The sequence below is a fragment of the Anas acuta genome, chromosome 17 (assembly GCF_963932015.1).
Source record: "Anas acuta chromosome 17, bAnaAcu1.1, whole genome shotgun sequence".
NCBI lineage: Eukaryota > Metazoa > Chordata > Aves > Anseriformes > Anatidae > Anas > Anas acuta.
In genome coordinates, this window is record NC_088995.1 from 7,847,038 (window position 1) to 7,861,262 (window position 14,225).

The 14,225-nt window shown below is 56.5% G+C and overlaps 1 protein-coding gene across 2 annotated transcripts; it reads left to right on the plus strand.

Annotated features, from left to right (window-relative positions):
• Positions 1 to 2,579: 2,579 nt before the first annotated feature.
• MLEC (malectin) lies at positions 2,580 to 13,166 on the plus strand. 2 transcript variants are annotated; one of them, XM_068654486.1, is made up of 5 exons: positions 2,582 to 2,843; positions 4,598 to 4,776; positions 6,168 to 6,344; positions 6,510 to 6,567; positions 7,263 to 13,166. In XM_068654486.1, exons 1-5 carry the CDS (start codon positions 2,636 to 2,638, stop codon positions 7,490 to 7,492), a joined length of 852 nt encoding a protein of 283 aa, XP_068510587.1. In that variant the 5' UTR covers positions 2,582 to 2,635; the 3' UTR covers positions 7,493 to 13,166. The 2 variants fall into 2 exon arrangements, with proteins under 2 accessions (XP_068510588.1, XP_068510587.1); XM_068654487.1 differs by lacking the exons at positions 6,168 to 6,344; positions 6,510 to 6,567 and having other exon boundaries at positions 2,580 to 2,843.
• Positions 13,167 to 14,225: the final 1,059 nt, after the last annotated feature.

A 14,225-nucleotide genomic window follows, 5' to 3' on the forward strand; every position in this document is an offset into this window, starting at 1 on the left:
GGGGGAGAGGGGCTGGGACAGATGGATACCAGGGCATCTATCAGGGTCCAGGGACGAGTCCATGGTGCAGGACATGGAAACAAAGCTGGCCATGAAGCCTGCAGCTGGGCTCTGCCCTGCCTTCTGCTGGCCCCATGCCGAGGAGCCTGGAGGCGAGGGCAGCATGGAGGGCTCCCATCCCTCCTCCCCACCCCTGTGGCCTTGGGGTAAGGAGCAGTGGGAGGAATGGTGTGGAGTGGGGCTGGGTGGGAGGGGGACAAGCAGCAACAGCCAAACCTCCCTTTCCAGACCATTTCAAACACCGCTGTCAGTGTATGCACAGAGCGGGTCCATGCCGCGGGCTCTGTGCTGTAACACTGTGGCTCCATCCCACTGGAGAGTGCTGCACCTGCCTGCAGCAGCGACCAGGGCAGCAGCGTCCATGCCCTACGTGCTGGTTCCAGTCACAGTCCCCCCTTTCACCAGGATGCTCACAACCTCCCACTCCCTTCCCCTACCCCGCCGGACCTGCAGTTGCCCCTTTTCCCTATGCAGTCCCAGTCACAAGTCACCGTGACTAATTTCTGCTCAGCTTCAAAGGGCTTCAGCATTTCTGTGGGTTCCTCGGTGTAAATGGGAGTTGTTTTCCTCTCAGTTGCCTTCTTCCTCCAACTTGGAGATGAGGGACCGATATCCTTCTGCTTCCTTCATCTCAGATCTCGCACTTCCCAGGTTCCTCTCACATTCTCTGGTCCCACAAATCCGTGTCCCCAACAAGGATTTTCTCTTCTGCTTTGCTGTTGCTGTGCCAGGCAGCGCAGCTGCAGCAGCGACTGATATCCCAGCAGTGGGAAAATTGTGGTTCTCTTTGTGTGTGTGTGTAGCTGTGTTTGCACAGCCGTGTGCGCTGGGCAAGGTCTGTGTGTGCAGGTAGGTACCTGTGAGTGCAGCAGCAGCAGGGTTTATTTGCAAGTTGGGTGTATGCGGGCTCTGCACCTCTCCTTGTGTAGCTGGCCCACTCTTAGAGCCAAGAAATTGGAAAATGTGTATTTACAGCTCTCATATTTACGGGTACAGCAGCTCAGGAGAGCAGGGCAATAAAACTGGGCAGAGTCCTGCTGCCTGTGCTCACCCCGGGGAGGGAGCAGGGCCTGCTGGGCCTGTGCCTGCCCCGGGCAGTGCTTGCACACCAACTGCTCTGCCTACAGCCGAGCCCCTCGAGGGGCTGCCCTTTCCCATCCGTGCTCCCTGCGTTTGCAGCCTGGCAGAGCCGTGTTTGTCCTCCCAAGAAACGGGGACGCCGGTGTTAGGGGACGGGCGGCCACAGGGCACCTTGGTGCCATATCAGAGGCAGCCCTGGAGCCACAGCTGCTTTCAAGGAAAGCTGAGCCTGTGCCAAATGAGCCCTGGCTGCTTTCTGCCAGTTTTTGTGGTGACACTGAGCAGGTCACACAGGGCAGATCTCCCGGCTCTGTTTTTTCCTCCAGCAGAAGCTCTTGCTGCAAGCCTGGCTTTATTTGCATAAGAAAACCCGAGTAATCCCAGGGAGTTTTACTACTTTCTTGTGCTGGCAGGGTCAGAGATTAGAGCTCCAATCTAAATAATCTAATTCCAGAGATAATCCTTTTGCTCTCCTCTTCAAACCCCTACCAGGGAGGCTTCCAAAGAGCTCCAGGCAGCAAGGCAGAGCGGGGCGGCCAGGAACCGGCCCCCATAGCCCTGTGGGGTCAGGAGCTGGCCCAGGGGGTGGGAGGACAGCCCCGAGCCTCCCAGCGGTGGGTTACTGGTTCCTGTAAGCAGCGGGTTACTGGTTACTGGGGCTGGTTACTGGTGCAGATGTGGCCTCAGCGGGTCGGTGACAGGGAGCGGGTGTCCAACCCGTGGGTGCTTGGGGCACTGCGGGGGAACCCTCACTGGGGCAGGATGAGGGGGAAGGGGCTGAAGTTGCACCAGGGGAGGTTTGGGTTGGGTGTTGGGAAGAACTTTACTGGGAGGTTGTGAGGCACTGGGACGGGCTGCCCAGGGACGTGGTGGAGTCCCCAGCCCTGGAGGGCTTAAAAGCCATTTAGATGTAGGGCTCAGCGCTGTGGGGAGGACTGGCAGGTGGCAGCTCAGAGGCTGGATCTGGGAGGTCTCCCCCAGCCCCTGACGGGGACCCGGGCACAGCCCCGGGGCCGCCCCTGAGGCAGCGGCCGGGCCCCCCCCTCCCCCCGCCCCCCTCATCCCGCCCCGCCCCCCCCCGTTGCCCCGGCAACCCGCCCGGCTCCCCGCTTCCCGCCGCCATCCCACCCTGCTCCGCGCGCCGGCCGCGCTGGAGCTCCCCGATTGGCGGAGCGCCCCGGGTGGGCGGGGCTCCCGCACCGTGTGGGCGGGGCTCTCCGCGCCGCGGCTCTGCGGGGCAGCCTCGCCCCCTTCCCGCCGTCCCCGCGGCCGCTCCGCCTCCCCCCCTCTCCCATTGGCTGCCGCCTCATGAATATGCAAAACCACCCCTCCTCCGCCCAATCCCGCGCGGGCGGGGCGTTAAGATATTCACGGCGGCGCGCTCCCATTGGCTAAGACGCGGCCCTCCCCGGTGGCGGCGGGACCGCGGCCGGGCGCCCCCTGGCGGCGGCAGGAAGGGGCGGGCGGGCGGCGGGCGCGGCGCCGGGAGCCCGGGATGGGGGGCGCGGGGGCGCCGCTGCCGCTGTCGGGGCCGCTGCTGCCGCTGCTGCTGCTGCTGCTGCTGGCGGCCGGGCGGGTGCGGGGCGCGGCGGGCGGCCTGGCCGACAGCGTCGTGTGGGCCGTGAACGCCGGCGGGGACGCCCATGTGGACGTGAACGGCATCCACTTCCGCAAGGACCCGCTCGAGGGCCGCGTGGGCCGAGGTGAGGGCACCGGGAGGGGGGGGAACCGGGGCGGAGGGACCGGGGGGAGGGGGGGGGGGGGAGCGCTGCCCGCGGGGCTTGTCCCTGCCCGGTGCGGCTGCGGAGCTCGGCCGGGAACGGGAGGGAGCAGGGGGTGCAGCAGGGCCCCCCCCGGCACGCTGCGGTGCCCCTGTGGGTGCAGCCCCCCCCGTGCCTCCTGCCCTGGGTTTTGTTGCACCTTGATCCTGCTGCTGCCTGGGCGCTGTGTGCTGGGCGCTGTGTGCATGCCCTGGGCACGGCTCGGCCCCGCTCAGCCGCCCCGAGCACGCCCCGTGCTGTGGAGCCCAGCTCACAGCCACAGCTCCGCCAGCAGCCCTGCGACGTGGCCGCCGGCCCTTCCTCTCCAGGTGCCCCCGCGGCTATTCACGGGCTCTCTCCGTGCTCAGGCTTCCCTCTGACAGGAGCTGACCCTGGTGGAGCCTCGAGCTCGGTATCGCTGTGATCTGGCCTGAAACGTGCGGGGGGGAGGCCAGGTTCAGCCCCTCGCCCGCTGTGTTCCTGCTGCTCACGGCCTCCACTCTCTGCGCCCTGGTTTGAGTGGTAAGGAGCAGCTGTGTGCAGCACCGCCTGAGTGTGGTGTGAAACAGGAGACTGAGAGCTGGTGGTAATTTCCTCTCGCTCGTTTGCCTTGGCTCCATCTTCGGCAGTGTGTGCCGGGTTGGTGGTTCCTGCTTTGTCTTGGCCGGTGCCGTGTCTGTTCCCATGGAAATAGGGCTGGAAATGGCAAGTGTCAGTGGAGAACTTGGTCGGGATCAGCTTCTGAGTGGAGTGCCGGTGGGCAGAGGGTGTTCGCTGCGCCCTGCTTGGTGGGGGATGGAGCCTGAGCTCTCAGGGCACGCACCCGTTTGCACTGGGGCAGTAACCCTGACACAACAGGATGCCACGGCAGGGTGAGACCTTCTGAGGGCTGCTCGAGAGGTGGCAATGTAGTGAGCAAGAAGGGGCAACACCTGAGAAAATAACCGAAATCACAAAAAAAGAAAAACCTATTTGGTTGTACTGCTTGGGCCCTTCTTGGGGGCTCTACAGGTACCTGCAGATGGTGCCCATTGCAGCTGGGTGGCTGATGGAGCTGCTGCTGCTCCTGAAGCCCTCGTGTACCCTCCTGCATTCTTCTCCTGTCTTCCAGCCGATGCGTACTGCGTGGCTGTGGTGAGAAGAGGGGGGTTTCGTAAGATCTGTGCAATGCTTTTCTCCCTTCTGCCACCCCCCAGGTTTTCGCTGAAGGAGCGCACGTCTCCAAAACCCGATGCCGTTGCCTCCTGACTTCAGATGTGCTGAATGAATGAGTCCAGTCAGTCCTGAAGTGACTGCTTTGGTTTTGCACTCAGAGTTTGTACTTTGGAAACGTTGTAAAAATATTCCAGGCGTTTTTCCTCTTTGAAGCAGGAGTCCAGGGCCAAGTCCGTTGGCTCCGTGCCCTGTTTGTGAAACCAAGTCTTCTTTTTGAAATGGTGCGAGTGAGTTTGCTCTCTCTTAGGCTGCAGCAGGCCCAGACCTGCTTTTCTACAAGACCCAGGTTCTGGGATTTTGGCTACCTCTGCTCCTCCAGTGGTGCCTCCTCCTGGTCAGACCCAGGGTGGCAGAGGGGTCTTACCGGGGCAGCAAGTGCTAAGGCCACAGTGGGAGTTAAGTGTGTAAGAGTAACTCAAGTGTCCCTTCCATGTGCCTCACCAATTAACCGTTCCTCTTGCTGTTTTGTGCTTGAAATCCAGCTTCCGACTATGGCATGAAGCTGCCGATCTTGCGGTCCAACGCGGAAGATCAGATTCTGTATCAGACGGAGCGTTACAACGAGGAAACCTTTGGCTACGAAGTTCCCATCAAGGAGGAGGGTGACTACGTGCTGGTCTTGAAGTTTGCAGAAGTGTATTTTGCACAGTCTCAGCAGAAGGTAAGCAACAGCTCCGTGCCACTGAGTTTTACTGACTCTGATGCAAATTCCTGGCTGAGCCTGCGTGCCCAGGCTGCCTCTGCTGCTTTGCATAGAGAGGTGTGAGGTGAGGCACCAGTGGTCAGCTTCATCACAGAGCTCTGAAGGGGGAGGTCTGGAACCTGGAGCTCTCTTTCACATTACAAATACACATTTGGCTTGGAAAACTGCATTACAAAGGAGTGTTCACACAAACAAACACAGGCACCTCTGCATGACTTGCATTAAAGTCTTAGGATCTGTTTAGGCTGCGCTGTGTTTGAGAAATGTTTTTACCTTTCTCCTGGCCACCGGCTCCTGATGCAACTGCATGCCTGTGCCGGAACAAGTATTGCACACACTGAGTCAGGGAAGTGGTCTGGGTAAAATAAACTACTCAAAACAATCTTTACAAATGTAATAAAACTTTATAATGGTTCAAACTGACTGTGGAAGCACAGAGATAAATTCAACCCTCGTTATAGCTCTTTGGAGATAAATAATCCTTGCCTACTTTTGAAATCCCTCCTGTACAGACATGGAAGCAGCAGAACAAAGAACCCAAAGCCCTGTGATAAATTGGGAGAGAAGTGGTGTGTGGTTTGGTCTGGCTTTCCCCCACTCAGTCAGCTGCTTTAGAGCCCTGCTTCTTAAACAGGGTGCCACCTTCCTGCCAGAGAAGTACTTCTGGGAACAGAACTGGTGGGGCTGGCTTACAGATTGGATGCAAAAAACAATCACAGATTAGGCTGAAGAGCTGAGGCATCTTTGGCCGAGTTCTTCTTCATGTGGTTCTGCTGGGATTCCCCAGGTGCTGAGCGAAGTTTGAGTCATTATGGCCCCAAGGAGGACTTTCACTTTGAATTCAGATGTGGTTAGCAGTTCAGCATTTTACCTCCTTCAGCCCCTGCATCCTGTCAATAGCTTCACCGAGTGCTTCCTGTTCCCTGCTTTGCTTCAGGCAGTTCGTTAGAAACGGCCCAGCTCCCTCGCTGTGGTGTGCCGCATCCTCCCCGGGGTGGTAGGAGCAGGCCCTCAGCCAGTAGGTGTAAAGTTGTGGAAGAAAAGCACAAATAAAACAGCAGAATTGGTCTGTCCTCAGTGCTGAACGGCGGGCGTGGGAATTATGTTGAAGGTACAAGGCAAATTTCAGGGTCTTTGAAAGCAACCTTAATGCTTCAGTGTCCTTTTCTGGCTGCTTCTGGCCTCTGAATCCTCCCCAGGGGAGTGGAGCATGCGTGGTGGTACAGTGTGCGTTGCAATGCTCTCTTGTTCTGGGTGCATAACAAGCAGAGACCTTTCCTTTTCTGTTCCCCTTTCAACTGCTGCCTGCCTGAATCCGTTCTGACAGTGTCATTCCTTCTGCCCCGAAGGTTTTTGATGTTCGCTTGAATGGCCACGTAGTGGTGAAGGACTTGGACATTTTTGACAGAGTTGGACACAGCACAGCTCACGATGAGATCATTCCCATGAGCATCAAGAAGGGGAAGCTGAGTGTCCAGGGAGAGGTTTCCACGTTCACAGGAAAGCTCCACATCGAGTTTGTAAAGGTAATAAGGCTTCGCTGGTCAGAGCCCCGAGATTCCTTTTCCCCTTCATCCCCAGCCGTGCGATGTGGCTGTGTGCTGGGGGAGGAGGGGTGCTGGGAGGTGGGGAGATCATTTCTTCTGTCATTATTTTGTGTGCTCACTGATTCCCTTCTTCGCGTTCTCTAGGGCTACTATGACAATCCGAAAATCTGTGCCCTGTACATTCTGCAAGGAACAGTGGAAGGTGAGCTGCGTTCCTGAGCCAGAAGGCTCCTTCCCCTTGGAGAGGGCTCCTTCCCCTTGGAGAGCAGCCTGTTGCTTCTCAGACCATGAGATCATAGTTCCTGCTGACCCACCTCTGCCAAAACTGTTTCTTTTTCAGCAAGTTCCCACAGGGTGCAGTTGCAGAATGAGATAGGTGTCAGTGTTTTCCTACCCTGTAAGCGCACAAAGCTGCGTCATTGGCAGAATGAGTAGTGTGAATTTGGTTCAGGGCTTCCTGAGTACGGGGTAGAGAAGGGAACATGTCTGGTCAGTCTTGGGTTATAGCTGCAGATGAATTCCCTCTGGCCTCAGATGTCAGCAGTGGCCCTGCAGACAAGTAATTTATGGAGCTCTTCTAGCTGGTGGTTGTGTTTCTTACCTGGAGCTTTGTTTTGCTTCCTCAGCTCTGAAGACGAGGCAGTGTTGGTTTTTTCTCAGATCTCAGTTCCTCTGGTAGCACAGTCCTCGCTCTTTCAACCTCTCTGCAAGTCTGTGCTGGAGTTGAAGCCCCTCTAGCTCCTGGGGCAGTTTGAGGATCCCTGTGACTGGTGTTTCAGTTTGCCTTAGCAGTGTTCAGGGATCGCTGAGTGCTCTGTACCTGGTGTGTGTGTGTGGTGGTTGGGAAGGGGGCTGATTTCCTGGGTTAATCCTGCAACCTTTGGTCTTGTTCACCAGATGTTCCAAAGCTACAGCCACACCCAGGTCTGGAGAAAAAAGAGGACGACGACGATGAGGATGAATACGACGATGGCTCCAGCGTTAAAAAACAGGCAAATAAGAACCGGGTTCAGTCAGGCCCACGCACACCAAACCCCTATGCCTCGGACAACAGCAGCCTCATGTTCCCTATATTGGTGGCCTTTGGTGTCTTTATTCCTACCCTCTTCTGCCTCTGCCGGTTGTGAGAGCAAAGCCCCACAGAGCATCAGCCGAGGGGCTGGGAGGGAAGGAGTTGGACCAAACACGGTTGCTTTCAATTTCTCCATACTGTTCATAATTTAAGGAAAAAAACAAAAAAAAAAAAGGTGATTCATTTGGAATGAATAGCAGGTCCGGGTAAGAGGAAGCTTACCTTCCCCCTGCCAGCAAGCAGCGAGGCCCTCACCTTCCCCTTCGCCATGTGCAGCCTCTGATCCTCCCCGGGGCATCCAAGAGCAAACTGAGTCCTGGCTGTGTACTGGGCTACTGGAAGCTGATGCTAGCGGTCCTGGGCCGTGTCCCACGCTGAAAGAAAGCCACGTGCTGCAAGATCTCTGCGTCGCTGGGTGGAACACGGCTCTCTAAGCAGGGACGCAGTTCGTGAAACGAGGCCTGGGTGCACATCTTGTCCGGGAGCCTGGAGGTGTTGTGGTGCCGTTGGGTGACCGACGACCGTGGAGGACAGAGGCTGGTTCTTCAGCATCTCCCTGAACGTGCAGCACGATGTATGGTACTCGCCTGCATAAAGACACCGAGACTCCAGCTGGCTGCTCAGCCTCTGGGGGGACCTTTCCCTTCCTGAGGGCGCAAGCTGTGCCGGGAGCAGAGGGATTTATCTGGCCTGATGTGCTGCACCAGCTGGGAGAGACTTTCCTAGCCTGACACTTGTAATGTTAGAGCCGTGGCCGAGGGATTCCGATGTAGCCTGCAGGAGGCTGGCGCCTGCGTCTGATCAGATGCACTTGTTTTCTGTATTGATTATGGCTTTTGTTTCCTTTAGTATCTTTTTCTTTTCAAAGGTTCGTTTTAAGCCCAGTTCCTTGTTTTGCCCTTTTTAGCAAGCGACCTGTCCTTCCGAAGAAGCTGAGCAGCAGAAGGCCTAAAGAGGAGCTTCTTGGTCCTTGAGCTCCCTGCCCGTCAGGTCCCCTCCCTGCCCCATGCAGAGAGGGGCAGCTCGGTGGGTGCTCCTGCGAGCTCTCACTCCCTGCTGCTCCCACCAGGCCTGCCTGCGGTGGGGAGAGGTGCAGAGCCATCAGTGTCTGTGTGATTGTGCATTATCGAGGGGCAGGTGTCTGACATTTCAGTGCTGTAGCACAAGCTGCTTTGTGGCTCTCCGGAGACCCGGAGGCAGGCAGAGCGCTGCAGACGAGGCCCTTCGGTTTCCCCGGTTGCCTGGTGACAGGCTGGCCAGCCGGGTCACCCGCTGTCCCCCAGGGGAGATTTCTGCAGGAGGTTTCTGTTTCCACGTGCAGAGGCTGAGCAGAGCCCTGAGAGCCCTCACGGCACCTTCCAAGGATCTGCCTTCCCGTGCCCTCAGCCACTGTGCTGAGCGCTCCTGGCTGGTGGCAGGGAGAAGGATTTGGCCCAGGTAGGGTCAGCTTCAGTCCTGGTGAGCTTCACCTCGTGCTGGCTGGATCTCACAAGTGTTCTTTTCACCTGGTGCTGCTGCTCCTCCCTGCACCTGACTTTCCTAGGGGTTGTTCTTGGGTTTGTTCTGCAGCGGCTCAGCCTTTCTTTGAGCTGAGAGTGGTCGGCAGCATTTGAGCTGAGCCTTCCTGCTCTGCTGGGCCCAGCAGCTGAAGCCTTTGTTTCTCCCTAACCCTCGAGCTGCGATACGAGCAGGGCTCACGGGTCCTGAAACAGGAGCTGGGGGAGGTGTCACCGTGCTGGTATCTGCAGCAGTGGCACTGAGCTTTCTGATAGCATTCATCGCTGCTCTGGGCCTGGCCATAATTCTGAGGGAGCTAAAAAGCAAGCTGTTGAACCTTAATTAGCTTCTCTCCAATTACACAAGTGCTAACAGCCAGGGTTTGGGAGAAGTGAGTCCCTGCCACACTGGAGGAAAAGGCAAGTTTTAGAGAGCAGATCTTAAGAACAAACCCTAGGATGAAAAGGCTTGAGGTTGTCTGCTTCATCTTCCAGCTGCTGTTAAAATCCAGGTGCTTACAGAAGCCTTCAGCACGAGCTCCGTGTTGTTTAGTGATGGTGCCTGCAAAGATCTCCCCGGTGTTTTTTGGGTTACTCTAACTGGAGCACAGAGACATGTAGATCTTTATCAGTTTGAGAAGCATAAACTGCCCTACTTTGTTAAGCAAAGAACCTGGCTTTGAAAGCAGGCTCCTCTGTGAGGAGGTGTTCTCCTCCAGGCCTTTTAGGTTGCCTTTTTTTTTTTTTTTTTGAGCATCCTCAAAGCAAGGAATCACTCAGCTTCTTGTGGCTTACCCAGTAATCTCCACAGCTTGCACAGCATGAGAGAAGGGGTGTGCGTGGAGGTGTCCAAGTCTTCTAGGGTGGCTTCTGCCTGCCTCTCCTGGCAGCCGCGGCACCTCTTTGGTGCCACCAGCACCCTGAGGCGAAGCTGTGCAGGGTTTGGTCTGTAGCCTTCTAGTTTCTCAGTTCAGATGAATTTGTCTCATTTGAATAAGAATAGGGAGGAGAAATAGTTCAGTCTTGGCTTCGGTTTAGTCCTTTTGGCTCTGATTTTTGCGTTTTTGTCACTGCTGCAATGCTGATGCTAGCTCTCTGGGTGAATGGGGCATTCCTGCCCCCGTGATGGTGCTGGAAGCAGTTTTCTTTGTCCCCTCTGCCAGGTTTGACTCGGGAGGAGCCTTCAAACAAAGCCCGTAGGTACCCAGGAGGGCGCAGGATAACCCGTCAGCACCTTGCTGGGAGCGGTGTGCTCGGGCTGGCTGCCCTCGTCGTCTGCCTGGCACCTGCAAGGCGGCCAGATGGGTGGAAGGAAGTACCTGGCTCTTAAAGTAGGCATTTGGGTTGGCTGTGAGCTTCCAGCGCGGGTGTTTGAGGGAATATCCGAGGCAGTGTTTAGCTGAAGCCAGTTAGAAATGAGCCTGGCCGTGCTCTGTTGCCTCCAGCCAGCAGCAGGCGGCTGAAACGCGAGTCCCTGGGTCAGGACAGAGCCCGGCTCAGTGCTTGGAGCACTTGTGTAGAGAGGGGCAGGTAGGGCAATGTGAATAAAGCTTCCCCTTAATAAAGGGGAGGCAACGCTGTCGGTCATGTTCTGAGCCTGGATCCAGCCTCAGGGCAGTGCTGCTTTAATTTCCCCTTCATCAGCCCCTGCGTTCCCCCACGGGCGTGCAGGGGCGCAGCTGGCAGTTGTCTCACTGTGCTCTCAGCTTCCATGTCTTTAGGCCAGGCCATTGTCCACGTCTGTGTGCGAGGCTGAAACAACAGCTCTGACCCTTCTGAGTATCCCAGGTGGCAGGGAGCAGAAAGCCAAATGAATTCCCGTCTTTTTGGTGCCTTTGTGTCGGGCTTTGAATAAAAGTCCATTTGAAGAAGCTTCTCTTTTTAAGGAGCTTCTGAGTTTTTGTGTTGTGTTTTTGTTTTGTTGTTTTGTTCTGTTTGTTTTATCCCCCCAAGGGACAGGCGTTCCCTGCCCCTGTGATCAGCTGGGGACTGTCTCGCTGTCCCTTGGTGCCAGCTCTGGAGGTCACAGCTGAAGCACAGAACTGCAAGCGAGTATCTTTGGTGCCAGCCCTTGGGGCCAGTGGAGAAAAAAAAAAAAAAAAAAAAAACATTGCAGGGAACAGAAGAACTGGAAGGGCTCCTTCAGGTCTGGTCTCCCCCAGGCATCTCCTGAAGGCAGGACGGAGAATTGCAGACAGCCTGGTGCCTGCGTGTCTGTGCAGCTGGGAGCAGGGTGAGTCACAGCTGGGTCCTGGTAGTTGTGGGCTGTGTAGGGCTGCTGCGTGCTGAGCGTGGCTGGGGGTCCTGCTCCCCAAAATCACCTGCCGAGGGCTTCCCCTGCACCGTTGGGGTCTGAACAGGGAGCAGGAACCCGCACTTTGTCCCTTGGTCTTCCTTTAAGTTGAAATTGCAACAGCCAGGGAGATGTGTTGGTGTTGGAAGCCGGGGCTGAACAGGCCTTTTGTTGATGCAGGAGGGGGGGAGAAGAGCAGCAGAGCAGCTTCAGCCCTTGATGTGAGCCAGGTTCTGAGCAGCTGCAAAGTACCGAGTGTTTCAGGCTCTGTTTGGTGCCTAAATGTGGGAGAGCTCTGTCTGCTTCATGCACTTATGTGGTAGGGAAGGAAATATCCTTGCTGAGAGTCCAAGGGAAATGGGAGCTGGGCCAGCGCTGAGCTAATTTACCTACTGGCGCTTCTGCATCTCCGCAACAAATGCCAAAGTCTAATACAATTCAAGGATGCTTTTTTTAACGTCAGCCTGGTTGCACCAGTCTGGCTTCACTGGCTGGTCCCACGCAGGCTCGGCCGAGGGTTCTCAGCGGCACAAACAACGCTGGGCTGGGGCTGCGAAGGCTCAGATGAGGTTGTGTGGAAGAGGCCTCCCGTGCTGCAGCCCTGCTCCACGTGCTGGCCCAGCGGGGCTGGGGCACGTGCATCACCCTGGATCTGAAGGGATTCGTCCCAGGAGCGTCGTAGCAAGCACGTGGGAATGGTGCTGGGCTGGGTGGGAGAGGTGAAAGCAGGTCCATGTCTTCCGGGACTCTGGCTTGCTCAGAGTTTATTGCTGTATATTAAATACTATTTTTGGAGACTGGGGGGAAGGTGCGGGAGGGGGAGGGATGTGGCAGCGCTGTCCCTAGGCTGATCAGTGGGACGCTACTGCAGGTTATTGATAGGTTTTGATTTTTTTTTTCCCAAAAAGTGCTTTATTTAAAAATAAAAAAAAAAAAAAAAAGGAAAAAAAATGAACAGAAGTGCTTTCCTCCCTCCTAGAAACAGTGCTGGCTGATTAGAAAATGTGAATAATCTTTTGCAAACATCAAAGGTCTCTGCTAAAGAGTTTGTGCGATGGAGGTTTCAAGGCAAGGGGCAAAGTACGGCTTGAACCAGTTTAACTGGGGCGAGTGCGTCTTGGAAACACGAGATCCCTGCCCCGGAGTTGTTTGTAGTCGCATGCAGGGAGGATGTGCTCGCCTGTCCTACCGCAGCCGTTTGTCACACGGTAACAGCTCTTGGCTCCCATGCTGGAGCAAAACATTATCCGGAAACTCGCTGAATTTGGACTGCTGTTTTGGGGCTTTCACGGGCGTTCAGGGCTTTCCCACTCCGAAACCAGCCTGCTCGGTGAAGCAACCCTGGAGAAAGGAAGAGCAGAGGCAGGATCTGCTCCTTGTGCCGGGAAGCAGTGGTCAGGACGGTGAGCTGCCGGCCTGGTTCAGCGGTAACGTTGGGGTGCCGTGGGTGTTGCATCCTTAATGCTGGAAGCTGGCCCCGAGACCTGTGCCCATGGCATCGAGGGCACGTCGCAAACTACTCGAAGCTGTAGGTCTGAGCTGTCTGTAAAGGCTGAAGCAGCGTGGGGAGGGATCCCCACCTGCGCTTGTCACCAGTACAAAGGATTTTGGAGGAGGATTTTTTTTATTTTACTGTCCATTACTTTGTGTTATAACAACTTGCAGTGACATTTTTTTTTTTTAGTTTGTTTTGCAGCAAGCTTGGGCCCTGGGTGAAAAGCACAGATGTCTATTTCTGATTGCATTGGCTTTGCAGAGACTTGTTTTGGGGAAAAGATGGGTGTGGGGGTGGGTTATTTTATTTTTGGTACACGGTAGCTGTTTTATTTTTTAATTTCCCCAGGATGTTTGGTTGAGGGAACGTTCTGAAATCTACTGTCTGGCAGTTTTAACCAGCAGTGTGCTAAAGGAAAATAAACAGAATTATATTGTCACTTGGACGAGGTGGTTGGTTTTCTGTCACGCTGGGGAAGGGGGGGAGCCCTCCCTGTCCCCCCAGCACCGCTGCAGCCCTGAGCCTGCAGCTGAGCCCCTGTCCCTGCTGCTCCTCGTCCCACACCGCCCTGCTGCCACCTCCCCGCCTGCCTGGGGCGATGGAGCACGACCTGCGCTGCACAACATCCTCCTGACAGCACTGCTGCTGCCCTCCTCGCCCCTTGTTCGCCTCAGGAGTGCCAGAGATGCCATCTGCCTCTGAGCTGCCTTGGCTTGAGGTGATGGCAGTCGGAAGGGGCTGTGGGTGGAGCAGAGGGAACGTGGCACGTTCCTGCCCTGGGTGCCTGATCCCAGCTGCTCTGAGGCACGAGGGACGTTGGCACCATGCTCTCACAGCTCTCCCATCCTGTGCCTTTTCTGAGGCGCTGCTGGTGGCTGGGAGGGACCAAACCCACCTCAGCCAGGAGGATTTGGGAGCACTGACACAGAAAGAGCACTTTGTTGGCAATAGCTGCTTATGGGCAGCAGCAGCAGCCGTCAGTACCCGCTGCTCTAAGCCTGTTTCCAGTCACCCCACACACATTCAGCATTGGGCTCTGTGGGCTCAGTGTCCCCGCAGCCTCGGCACAGCACAGTGCGTGCTGCCGCTTCCTAGAAGGAGCAGGGCTCCCCGGAGGACAGAGGCCTCCTGTTCCCTGTAATTAACCCGCAGCCCTGCGGGATTCGGGCCCTGATTCAATTAACGAGCCGTGGCTTCCCTCACGGCGAGGCCTGGGAGCCGCTTTGTGGGGGCCGGCTTGTGGTGCTGCTGGCCTTGTGCCAGGGAACCGGGGCCGTGCTGCCTGCTCGGTGGCTTTATTTTCCCACTCGGTTGGGTTTTATTTCCCCAGATAATTTTTATTTCCCTAGGTAACTCCAGGCTTTTCCGTGAGGCATGCCCCACTGCCATTCAGTTGCTGTGTGCAGCCCCGGGATGAAGGGGCTCCCAGCACAGGGGCAGGCACCCCGAGCCGGGCCGTACCGAGCCGAGGCCGCCCAGCAGGTGGGGAACCGGGACCGGGGCA

Coding starts and splice junctions, on each gene's coding strand:
- MLEC (XM_068654486.1), top strand. CDS start 2,636: ATGGGGGGCGCGGGGGCGCCGCTGCCGCTGTCGGGGCCGCTGCTGCCG. Junction 6,345..6,509: donor TCCACATCGAGTTTGTAAAG/GTAATAAGGCTT, acceptor CGCGTTCTCTAG/GGCTACTATGACAATCCGAA. Junction 6,568..7,262: donor TCTGCAAGGAACAGTGGAAG/GTGAGCTGCGTT, acceptor CTTGTTCACCAG/ATGTTCCAAAGCTACAGCCA.